The 12,691-nt window shown below is 36.5% G+C and overlaps 1 protein-coding gene and 1 long non-coding RNA gene across 2 annotated transcripts; one reads left to right on the forward strand and one right to left on the reverse strand.

The window, feature by feature from the left end:
• Nucleotides 1-6,245: 6,245 nt before the first annotated feature.
• Nucleotides 6,246-8,057, reverse strand: LOC121775001. Its single transcript, XR_006045086.1, has 2 exons — nucleotides 6,668-8,057; nucleotides 6,246-6,550 (listed from the first exon to the last, which is right to left on the reverse strand). It is a non-coding gene; the product is annotated as an uncharacterized LOC121775001 (long non-coding RNA).
• A 1,365-nt stretch (nucleotides 8,058-9,422) lies between these two features.
• Nucleotides 9,423-9,707, forward strand: LOC121774486 (glycine-rich RNA-binding protein 10-like). The gene has a single exon (XM_042171353.1). The coding sequence runs from the start codon at nucleotides 9,423-9,425 to the stop codon at nucleotides 9,705-9,707; it is 285 nt and encodes a 94-aa protein (XP_042027287.1).
• Nucleotides 9,708-12,691: the final 2,984 nt, after the last annotated feature.

Here is a 12,691-nt window from a genome sequence, read left to right on the forward strand (position 1 = left end):
AGCGGGGCGCGGTGGCTGTAGGCTCTAAGATTCGTCTTCGATATAGTTAGTTTCCGTCTACGTTTAATGTTACTGATGTATCTTGTGATTTTACTTCACTCTTGTTTACAAAACATCACTCTTGTTCTGATTTTACTTCACTCTTGTTCACAAAACACATCACTCTTGTTCTGATTTCACTTCACTCTTGTTCACAAAACACACCACTCTTGTTCTGATTTCACTTCACTCTTGTTCACAAAACACATCACTCTTGTTCCGATTTCACTTCACTCTTATTCTGATTTTACTTCACTCTTGTTCACAAAACACATCACTCTTGTTCTGATTTCACTTCACTCTTGTTCACAAAACACATCACTCTTGTTCTGATTTCACTTCACTCTTGTTCACAAAACACATCACTCTTGTTCTGATTTCACTTCACTCTTGTTCTGATTTTACTTCACTCTTGTTCACAAAACACATCACTCTTGTTCTGATTTTACTTCACTCTTGTTTACAAAACATCACTCTTGTTCTGATTTTACTTCACTCTTGTTCACAAAACACATCACTCTTGTTCTGATTTTACTTCACTCTTGTTCACAAAACACGTCACTCTTATTATGATTTTACTTCACTCTTGTTCACAAAACACATCACTCTTATTGTGATTTTACTTCACTCTTGTTTACAAAACATCACTCTTGTTCTGATTTTACTCCACTCTTGTTCACAAACCACATCACTCTTGTTCTGATTTCACTTCACTCTTGTTCACAAAACACATCACTCTTGTTCTGATTTCACTTCACTCTTGTTCTGATTTTACTTCACTCTTGTTCACAAAACACATCACTCTTGTTCTGATTTTACTTCACTCTTGTTTACAAAACACATCACTCTTAGCATGATTTTACTTCACTCTTCACTCTTAGCATGATTATTTTTAGGACAATTCAACATTGATATTATAATTAGATCAGAGCAAGAAGAAACAGAAAGGGGCTACATCTGAAATGCATAGCTAAAATCTCACAAAATTCAAATACTACACTACATCCCATCATAAAAATTGCAACGATAGCTTATCACCTAATGTTAATTCCCTAATTAAAGGAAATCAAAACTAAGAAAAACAGAAGATAAATTGGGAAATGCAGGCTAAATTATATCATAGATCTGTGTGTTCCCGCTCGGGGTCAGATGCCACGATCATGTGCGACAAGATGTCGTAGAGCGGCCCGCCCTTGGCCATCGCCTCCTTCTTCTCCTTGATCACCGCGATGAGCTCCTTCCGGAGCGCCGCCGCCGCCTTGTTGACGGTGGCGGTGTTGTTGGCCGCTGGAAGAGTGATGATTGGAGACACCGATGCAGATTCCTTCGTCGGGGAAAGAGAGTCACTTGAATCGCGAAAATATTGATAATTTCCAATCGAATTCCTCTTCAATCGGACGAATCGGCGGTAGGAGAGCTGAGAACTATTTTGCAGAAGAAGGAAGAGGAGGAGAAGAGAAGAATGCGGTTTCTTTTTCAAATGCCAATGATGTAATCTAATTTTGGATGTGCAATGACCATTATACCCCCGCCTTATTATTGTGGAGTAAATTTGTGATTGAGGGAACTAATATCTCATTAAATTCAAAAATTAATACTAGCCCTTGATTTTTTTGATCTTGTGGCTATTATTTGTTCGCACTAGAGACCAAATTTGGGCCCTTAGATCTTAAATTTGATGGATTAGATTAGATAATCAAGGGTTATTTTTCGCACTTCATTGCATACTCAATTTACTTCAATGCGGGGGTATTTATGTAATTTCATAATTAGGGTAAAAAATCAAAATCACCAAAAATTTACTCGTCCCGCTTACGAGTCTTCAGCTGTACGCTTCTTCTCCCTTAAAACTTCTCTCACTAACCTAGCTAAAATCCGACGAAGAATCTTCATTTTCATCGGTCATCTCCGGCAAAAACGGCTGAAATCGATGACATTCATCGACGATTCAGCACTTCGATCTATCTGTTCAGCATTTAAATCGGTAGATTTAGCATCTACATCGAATCCACAGATTCAAAATGGTTGATACTCGAAAAAGTTCGACCGAAAATTCTGGCCTCCACTTGCGTTTTGGCCGATCTTCTGGTGAAGGTAATTCACCTTTGAAGCTTTGCAAAGTTCTTAGTCTTAATTTACGTCATCTAATTCCTAACTTGGAATATGATTTTAGTCTTAATATGATTTTTAGGATTAAACTTAACTGTTGTGTTGTTTCCACATAAAAATGAACGTAATATTCTAATTTATGATATAATAACCTGATGTGATGAAGTAATGCAAGTAATCTGTTTTACTATTATCTATAACCTAGTTGTTGTGAAGTATTGAATTGATATAATGAAGTTATCTATGTATTAAATGAAGTAATATACACTGACTGGATGTAAGTAAAAGGTTTAGAAGTAATAATCTATTGCACATGTAAATAGATAGTAATGAAGTTAAAGCCCTACTTCTACTATATAAAGCTAAGAAGTAGTAAATTGGTAAAATGAAGTAATAAAACATGATAATGAAGTAACAGAGTCTAAAAATGAACTATCTATTTACTGTGTTGCATGGGTTTAGGGTTTTAGGATTAAACTTAACTGCTGTATTGTTTCCACATTAAAATGAACTACATATTCTTTTTAATGAAGTAGTAAATTGGTAAGATGAAGTAATAAATTATGATAATGAAGTAATATAAATGACATGTTTATACAGTAGGGTTTATTACTAAAATGAAATAATAAATTAAGATAATGAAGTGTTGTACTTATTATATGAAATTATATGAAGTATATGCACATAGTACTATAGCAATGATATATTTTGATGGAGTAATATTATTATTATAAATTGAAATATTCTATTTCCTAAATTTTTTATTGTACTTCATTCTCACAGTTTATTACTTCATTCGTGTGGTCTGTTACTTCTTTACATAGGTCTTCTTCCCTATATGTGCGAATCAGCATTATTATGGTATTTGCTTTTGCTTCAAAAGAAGTGGAATTGTTGTACTAGATAACTCTGGAAATAGCAACAACAATGATCTCACCATCAATTATGGTGACATTCCAGAGACGCTGGTTTGTATTCTTCTCATATGATTGAATTTTATTATACTTCCATATGAAATTGATACACAACTAAAAATAACATATATTTGTTTTATACATGCATAGATCATATTTTTGTCACTTCCTCACCCAAACTGGTTTTCACACACAGTGCAAGACAATATCCAATGCTAAAATACAAAGATTCAAAATGCCATGGAGAACTTCTGATAATGTTGAAGACTGTGGAATATTTCTAATGCGCCACATGGAAATATACAAGGGTGAGCGTGGAGGTTGTTGGAACGGTGGCTTAAAAAATCAAGTTTAAGTGTGCTCCAGAGCTTGAGGGCCAAATATTGCTCAGCGTTGATGTTAGCAAATAACAGCCATGAAAGCTTCAACAGAAAACACGTTACAGCAACATACTACGAGGAAGAAAACAAACACCATGTAATAGATGTTGAGAAAATGATTGCAGAATGTTTAAAGAAGAAATGATGATTTTAGCAGATTAAGTTTTGTAATACTCATACATCTGTTTTGAGCAATTGAAAATAAAGTACCACGCTTTTTAATGTTATTCATTATTAGCTTTAAATACTGCATTGGGTAATGGATATAGTTCATTGAGTAGTAAATTGGAAGAATGAAGTAACAAACTACAAATTTGAAGTATCGGACTCTAATAATGAAGTAACATACTCTAATTATGAACTATATATAACCTCATGTGATGAGGTAATGCAAATGATCTGTTTTCATATTAACTATAACCTAGATGTAGTGAAGTACTGAATTGCTATAATGAAATTATCTGTGTACTAAATTAATAATGACATTTTACTTTATGTCAATTAATAAACTAAACTATAGAACTTATAAAATATTTTCAGCCTCAACAATAAAAAAAAACATCATAATAAAGAACAACATAAGCCATTATAAAAACACTTTAGTCTATACTCTTTAAGATTGCAAAAAGTTTAAACAAATTCAAATTCAAAGTGTAAATGAAATAAGAAACTACGGGACTGAAGTACAGAACTTAAAGAATGAAGTGCAGAACATATCCCACTGAAGTAATAAACAATTGAACAGAACTACTGGAACAGAACAGAACAACAAACCTCAACATTGTTGTTTCCTCTTTTTCTTCTTCTTCTCCTCCTGTATCTTGTCATAATTCCTTGAATCATGCCGACCAACCTCGCCACATTTGGCACATTTTCGACCAGGCTTGGACAACTCTCTTAATTGTTTCTCAAGGTGTGAAAGACGTCGACCAGAACCCTTGGTGCTGACAACATCAGGTGGATGAACTTCTATTTCACTAGGGACTTGTGAGCCATAAAAATTCTCAATCATCTGTCTCACTTATGGACAATACATTTCCCTCACCAAGTACTTTTTTTCTCACATAGTAGTTCATTATGAGTCGTATTGATCGCATACAAATTACTGTTAGTGGAAAATCAAAACAAAAATCAAAACAAAACAAAACAAAACATATTCATTCAACAAGCATATAAGTTCATTCGGCTCTATTAATACTTCATTATAATCACATAGTAGTTCATTATGAGTCGTATTGATCGCATACAAACTATTGTCGCATATAAACTACTGTTAGTGGAAAATCAAAACAAAACAAAACATATTCATTCAACAAAAATATAAGTTCATTCAGTTGTATTACTACTTCATTATAATCAAAGATTAGTTCATTATGAGTCTAAGCAAACAAATTTCATAATCTGCAAACAATCGAGAACTGTAGATGTAAAACTACATCATAGTTGTTGTTTGCCCTAAATCTGTGACATAGGTGAATGACCTAGTCAAATGAAGTAATAACCTAATAAAATGAAGTAATGACCTAATCAAATGAAGTAATATAGAAATCTAAATAATGACGATTTCCACGCTTCTTCCCCATTGGAATACCTTCAATCAGCCTTCTCCACGCTGCTCTTGCAGCTTCTTCTTCTTAGCCATCAATGGCAGCTCGTCCGACATCCTCTCCAACCCATTCCCTATGGCCCCATGACCTTATCAATTATCTCCTTTTGCATCTCCTTAATCACAATCTTCCATGTGCTAAACCGATAATGTCGACGTCGTCGGAGTTGTTCTCTGTCAATTCCTCTATGATGTAATCTCGATTTCGTAATTGATCGATTTTCCGGCGGAGTGCTTGGAGGCGAGCAACTTGAGGGATCCGTAGGGAAGTCTCTGTCTGAAATAACGAGAGGAACTCCTGACTGACAGCACCAGTGACTCCGGCGATGGCGACGGAGGGGCTGTCCTTGCAGATAGACATGCTGAAGGTGAAAGGGGAATTGGGGTCGGGGACGGTGAGAGAGAATTGTAGAGAGAGAGAAGTGGGCTAGATTTGGGAAGGGAGGAAGAGTTGCATATTCCGGAAATACCCCTTTACCAATTTAATTTAATAAAAAAATTAGATAATGTGTAATTATTAATAACCATTAGATGTGATTAATGAGTGGATGAGATTTGGTCTCTAGTTCGGTCTTTAAAATTGGTTCGACATTGATCACTTCCTTATATATATATATATATATATATATATATATATATTGCTCGCCACTACCATTTTCACTAACAAGAACTGGCAATGTGAAATATTCTGCAAGTGGCTAGATTCTGAATGTGATCTCATCTTCTTGTGCAAGTTGAATCATCTAAAAAGAAACTTCATATTTAAAAGATAATACTCCTTTAAAGGAATTTATTGTATATTTTATTTATATGGATGTATGGGAGAAAGGTGATTAAGAAAACGAGAATGAGGTGGTGGTTATTTCGTAGAATAATTTCAAGGTGGTGGACGTATGGGTGGAGACAGTGGTGGAGAAAGTACGGAAAGGGGTGGAGGAGATGCAGGTGGTTGGTAGAGAGATTGGAGGCGGAGGTTGAGGCGAAGAATGTGAAGGTTGTGATGGGGAAAATAGGGGAGGGGTTGGAGGAGGTGAAGAGGGTGGTGGGAAAATTGGAGTTGGAGGCGGAAGCAGTGGCGAATAAGGTGTAATAGCCGCGAACTAATTCCTCGAAATTATGAAATAAATACTAGAAGTGGCGAATAAGGTGTAATAGCCGCGAACTAATTCCTCGAAATTATGAAATAAATACTAGAAATTTAAAGAAAGAGGAAGAAATAGCATTTGTTTATATTCTTGAGTAAACAAAACATGATATTTAGAATTTCCAAGGTAAGTCTAAATTTACAAGTGCTTGACTATGAAAACAAAGGAAACAAAATACGCCTTAACTATTACAGAGATTTGCATACATGTGGGAAGAAAATAGAAAAAAAATTAAGTTGAACTGCGCTATTACAATTCGAGTCATAGGATGCATGTCAGGCCCGGTCTCAGCCCAGCTCAAGCGGCCCAACGAACTGGGACACCAAGGTGAGAACCATACCTAGCAGCCCTATCTCTCTGCCGAGCACCAACCGAACCAACAAGAAAATGCATTAGCAAAACAAGGCAATTGGATAAGCAAAACCAAATGAGAATGAGAGACAATACTATCTGATGTGGGAACCGAAAACTCACCAAAACAGGTAAGAATGAAGGCTGCCACCACCAGAAATGGCATGCCCTCCCAGTTGGTTGTCCAGCCGACACGTGCCAGAGGAAACCTACATCTGCAGCACCCAAGCTGCAGGGTTTCAGTGGCAACCACAGGGATCCTACCGCAGGAAATGTACCACGAGCGCAGAGGTTTCCAGCAAGGGCTGAGATACCCTGCAATATGACAACAAAAGAGGTTGTAAAACCCAATTAATGTGCAGGTACATGCCTGTGTTTCTGCAGAGCAAACAGCCAACCAAGAGTGATCAGAGGACCCTTTTAGCTGCCAAATCAACAGCCTTTACAGAGCCTTCAGTTACAACCATCCTACAAATACCCATGCCTTCGGTTCTATTCACTCACACCACCACATTATTCCCTCAGTTAGCTAGCAAGTTAGAGAGTGAAGGGAGTCGAGGCCAGAGGTAGAGTTCAGCATAATATTGTGCAGAGAAGGTGACCTCACTCAGTTTCTAGCTCACTTTGAATATCATATCATCATGTAGTAGACATTTCACACTTAGTAGTAAACACAAGCACGCTAGGATACCATAGTCAGAACTCAGGCACGGTAATCACATCAGATTAACGAGGAAGAACAGTAGCCTCATCAACTAAAACATAAAAGCTCCCTGAAGCATGAACACGTGTGAACCCCAATTCAAAAGATCGCATTCCCATAAAAGGCTTCCTAGATTCACAGATAACTTGAACTTAGATTTTAGTAGAATTCTATAATCAAACCCAGATTACAACAAAACCAAATAAGGATAGCAAATCTGCCGATTTAACGGAGCTAAGGGAGAGAATGAGCGAAAGCTTAGCTGAGGCCGGGGAGGCAGTCACAAAACCGTCAACGACGGCGCTGATCGTTAGGAGGCGGCGGGCATCAGCGAAACGCCGAGCTTTGCTCGACGGCGCCCGAGGCAGAGACCTCACGGTTTGGCGTCGGACCCTGCTGTCAAATTCCGTTTGCAAGTGGACGGCGAGACCCGGCCACGCAGAACTCGCGGGCGATAGGCGGAGTATCCCCGCAACAGCCGCGATGGCGGGCTTCACGGGTACTATCGGACGGTGACGGTATGGCGATAGCGGGTTCCGACCGAGTGGCGGCGTCGCTGGAAAAAGAAAAGGAGAACGGCGGCGGTGGGGGGAAACCCCTCGGCTTCCACGAAGAGAGGCAGAGATGGGATTAGGGTTTCCCCTCCCCAAATTTGGGGGAAATGTGAATTTGGAGAAGGAGGGGCGAGTCTGGCACAGTGGTGACCGGCGATGATGACGGTAAACTGCGGTGGCGATGGAGCAAGGTTTCCGCCGATCCTCAATTTTGGGGGAGAAATTTTGATGTTGGAGAGGAATTGAGAGAGGGGCAGTTCACGGTGAGGAAGGGAGTATATTCTCCTTTAATTGGGCCTGATTCCGTTTAAATTACTTTTGGGCCACTGCAATTTAATCTATTTGGGCCTTATCAGTTTTAAAGAAAAGAAAAAGAGAAGACGGGATATAAAGATTTGGGCCACTACAGTAAATCTGGGCCGTACTTATAATATTTGGATCATTATAATTAAAATTGACGAGCCATCGCTCGGAATAAATTCGGGGTTTAAGAAGAGAATTTTCCCCTAAGTCACGGAAGAAAAGAAATTATTAAGCCGTGTTGAAATAGTACCTAGTAAATAATTAGATGAGAATTTCTTTAGTCACAGAAAGTATTTCAAAATACTTAAGATAAATCTGGAAACTTAGTATATTAGCAGAGTTCGGCAAGACCCGAATGAATTAAATCGCCGATTTAATTAAGAATTTAAGATCTATGAATCCAGAAAACGGAAAGTAAAATAATAAGCGCACGCTTAGGCATGCATGCATGCAAGATAATTAACTGCTTAAAGCCTAATTTAAGCATGTATTGTTACAAAGGAACGTCGTCGCACGACAAGTAAAATCCAGTCAGGAAGCGCTCGTTTGAGAGAATTTAAGTAAACGAGGTGGGCTTTTCTTTCAGAAATGTGATTTATGTGAAAATGTGATCATTTTGAGATGAGTTGTCATGCCCAGTTTTATTTATGATTGCCTATTTGTTGGCTATGCCAAACCAGTTAAATCGAATTCGGGTCCCAGTAGGGCCGCAAACCCTGCGTTGGCCGGTCCAGTGACCGTCATGGAATGTGGCCACATTCCCGGTTCACACAGATCAGATATGGTATTTCATGAGAAGTTTATATGACTGCGCAGTCTACTTTTAGAAAGAAATAAAAGTTTTAGTGACCGGGAAAGATTTTCAGAAAAACCCTGCGTTCACTCAAGTTTGGCTGACAACTAAAAGAGAAATATTTTCAGCATGAGCCCACTGAGTATATCAAGTACTCAGCCCTGAATTTTGTTTTTTTTAATGTGCAGGTCGATCGGTGTCGAAGCAGAGGAGGTGTTGGGAAAGAAAATAAAATAAGAAGGTAGCTGATGTATTATGTCTTCACATATATTACATCGTCTTGGTACTCTTCCGCTGCAAAGATCTAGAATTTGCTTTAGAAAAGACTATGCACCCTGAAATTACTCTGATTCGATATGGTTGTACCCCTTTATCACATTCAGACAAATGTTGTCGTTGAATTAAGTAATATCCATGATGAGTTTAAGACCATTTAGTAAGTTTAGTCGCGAAATAGCTACGCTTTCTTTGACTAGGGAGTTCCGGTCATAACAGAAGGTGAAGGTGGTGTTGGGGAATTTGAAGATGGAGGCAAAGGCGGAAAAGATGATAGTGGTGGTGGGGAACTCAGAGGAGGAGGTGAAGGTGGTGGTGGTGAACTTAGAGGGCCGGGTTGGGGGAGAAAGTGAAGGTGGAGGTGGTGGCGGAGGCAAAGAAGATGAAGGTGGTGTTGGTGGTGAACTCGGAGGAGGAGGTGAATGTGGTGGTGAAGAAAGTGAAGGTGGTGGTGGGGAATTTAAAGGTGGTGGTAGGGAATTGGGTGGCGGAGGCGGAGGAGATGAAGGTGGTGGTGGGGAACGCAAGGGTTGAGGTAGAGAACGCGGAGGTGGAGGTGGAGGAGATCGTGTAGGTGAAGATGGTGGTAGCGGAGGGGTTGGCGGTGGCAGAGGACAAAATATTGGAAGTGGAAAAGGCAATGGAGGATATGGTATACATATTAAAATGCCACTAGCAAAAGTAGCAAGTGTTGCGAAGAAAATTATGAACACAATATTCCACATGTTGTGTTCCATAATTGTTTGTCTCTAGTTTAGTAGTAGTACTAAAAGACCCTTACAAAGTTTCCATTTATATAGCCATTACTAAACCTAACTTTATTTGTCTTCAATGAGAGAACCGTAATTGACAGTTCACTAATCGAAGTTATAGGCTAAATCGACATTTTATGGAAAAATACATTATGGCAAACTAACGAAGCTTGAAGAGTTTTTTAAATATTTTCATGTGATTTTAAGCATGAATATTTCCAAAATAGTAAAATATTAAATATTTGCTTCTGGAAGAAATAGATAATTGGCAAATTAACGAGGCTTGAAGAGATTGTTTTATGCATGCATGAAATTTTCGGAAAAGTGGTCTACTTATTTGAGATTCTCATGTTTAAAGTTAGTTGAATATGAGCAGTTATTTATTATCATGGAAACAATTACCGATTCGCTTAATTTTAAATTGTTTCACTCAAATTTAAATTTGTAATTGACTAATATTGAATAATTAGCCACTCAGGCACTCATATAAAATTATAGAACAAGCAGGCTAACTACAAAAAATCGCTATTAAAAGTAAGTTAGAATATACTACTTAATTAGAGTCACAACATATATCCAATCTCGTGTTGTCACATGACACGAAATACGTAATAGGGTAAACATTAAAATGCAAAATAAACTATACATAAATGCAATTTTTCGTTATAAACAAATCATGTTTCGATCCGTCAATGAAGTTCGTGAAATAATAATAAATGAGATAAACACGTAAATTCAAAGTGTCCAAACTTATTGTAAATATTATAAAAGTATATTTAATAGTGTAAATAATTAAGTTTTAAAAATAAATAAAATATCAATAAAATTGGTTTTTTTCAAAAAATTCAAAAGTAATAGTATAAGTAAAATAGTAAATATTTATATTTTATAAGTATTTTAAATTTTTATTTGGATGTACATAGAACAACATGTAATAGATCATAAAAATAAGTTTTTAGGATAAACAAAATATAAAACAATGATTTTGAATAAAATTAAACAAATAATAGTATATGTAAACTAGTACGGAATAAAGTTTATACTTCATAAAGTATTTTAAGAGTTTATTGCGGTGATAAGGAATATATCAACTGATAAAAATTGCGGTGATAAGGAGTATATTAATTGATAAAATTGTAAATTGTTTGTAAAGTCATAAACTTTTAGAATAGTTTGGTTTTTCCGTTAACTTTGAATGTTGCACGAAAAGTCATGAACTTTATCGGGCTGTGTAAACTTCTCATCCAACCTGACCCAATAGATTTCCGACACAATTACTTATCCTACGTGGCGCGCCAGAGGCGTCATGACTTGGCAAAACTCCACTAATTCTGATTGTTTATCTTCTATCGTTGTAATCTCTGACTCTTCTGGACTTATCACAAACATACAAGTAGCACAAATGAAAACATACAAATCGAATTCAACATACAAATCGGCATAAACATACAAATCGGATTCAGCATAAAAGTAGCATTAGTTCCACTATTCAAAAATTGAACCCTAAATTCGTCATTTGTCAAGTCACGCCTCCGGCGTGCCACGTATGATAAGTTTGTATCGGAAATGTATCGAGTCGAATCGAATGAGAAATTTACACTGTCCGGTAAAGTTCATGACTTTTCGTGTAACATTTAAAGTTCACGGAAAAAAACAAACTATTCTAAAAGTTCATGACTTTATAGGCAATTTGCCCTTGATAAAATAAAGAAAGAAGTAATGAACCGCATACTGAGGGTTGAACTATAGACCTCTTAATTAAAAAGCTAGGAACTTAATCGTTAGGTTGCTGAATTTTGTATGATATGTATATTTCTATACTCGGAAGAGACGATTATATTATTTTCAACTAATCTGTAGGGAATATTTAGACTTTACAAAAGGCCGGGAGGAGGCGACTACCCCCTCTTGCCCCCCTTAAATTTGCCCCCGTCCCACAGCATTTATGTCGTATTTTATTTTGAGTTATTCCACAATATTTGAGTTATTCCTCTATCACAAAAATGGATCATATGTAATCTCCATTGCTTTATTTTTCCTCCTATTTTACTACTTTGTCTCTTATCAATTTTATTGTTTTTCCTATTTCATTTTTTCTCCATTTATCTATTTTTCTTCTTTTCAATAATTTATTAATATCAATTTTTATGAATTATGTGCTAAAAATGCGTCAAACAAAGTTGGATATATGGAGTATTTGATATCTTTGAGTTTACCTACCTATATATATGGAAAGATTAGATATTTATGAATTTATTTAATACCTAATTTATAATTTAGAATACAGACAAATGCAGGTCAACTAATAAATTCCTAAGTCGTAAAATCACATTTATGCCTGAACGATCAAACGAGCTGATTTACTTTCTTATGCTCTACTATGGTGCAATTGGTATTGTTGATCAAAATTGGGCATTTTAGTGCATATAATCGTAATTTAGGTGCATACAAAAAATTGTGCATTTGTGAGTAATATCATAGTGCAAGGAGAAACATTAATTTTTTGTCAAATGGAATTTTTTTCACATTTTAGCAGTCTCCTTTTTTCTTATCCTATGTTTTGTGGGGTGGAAAACATGAAAAATATACTGTACTAAGTATCACATGATATTTTTATCATGGATTGAATACAAATGATGAAAAATAAGTTGTCGATATTATTATCATGAATGGAAGTGAAAATGGGAGAAATAAGATTATCTAATAAATTTTCCATCTTGCCTAAAAAATTACCCTTTAAACATATGAAACTAATTGGAAAATTAC

This window comes from Salvia splendens, chromosome 17, assembly GCF_004379255.2.
Source record: "Salvia splendens isolate huo1 chromosome 17, SspV2, whole genome shotgun sequence".
NCBI lineage: Eukaryota > Viridiplantae > Streptophyta > Magnoliopsida > Lamiales > Lamiaceae > Salvia > Salvia splendens.

What these genes read in the sequence shown, in the direction of transcription:
- LOC121774486 (XM_042171353.1), top strand. Translation starts at nt 9,423, where the DNA reads ATGGAGGCAAAGGCGGAAAAGATGATAGTGGTGGTGGGGAACTCAGAG.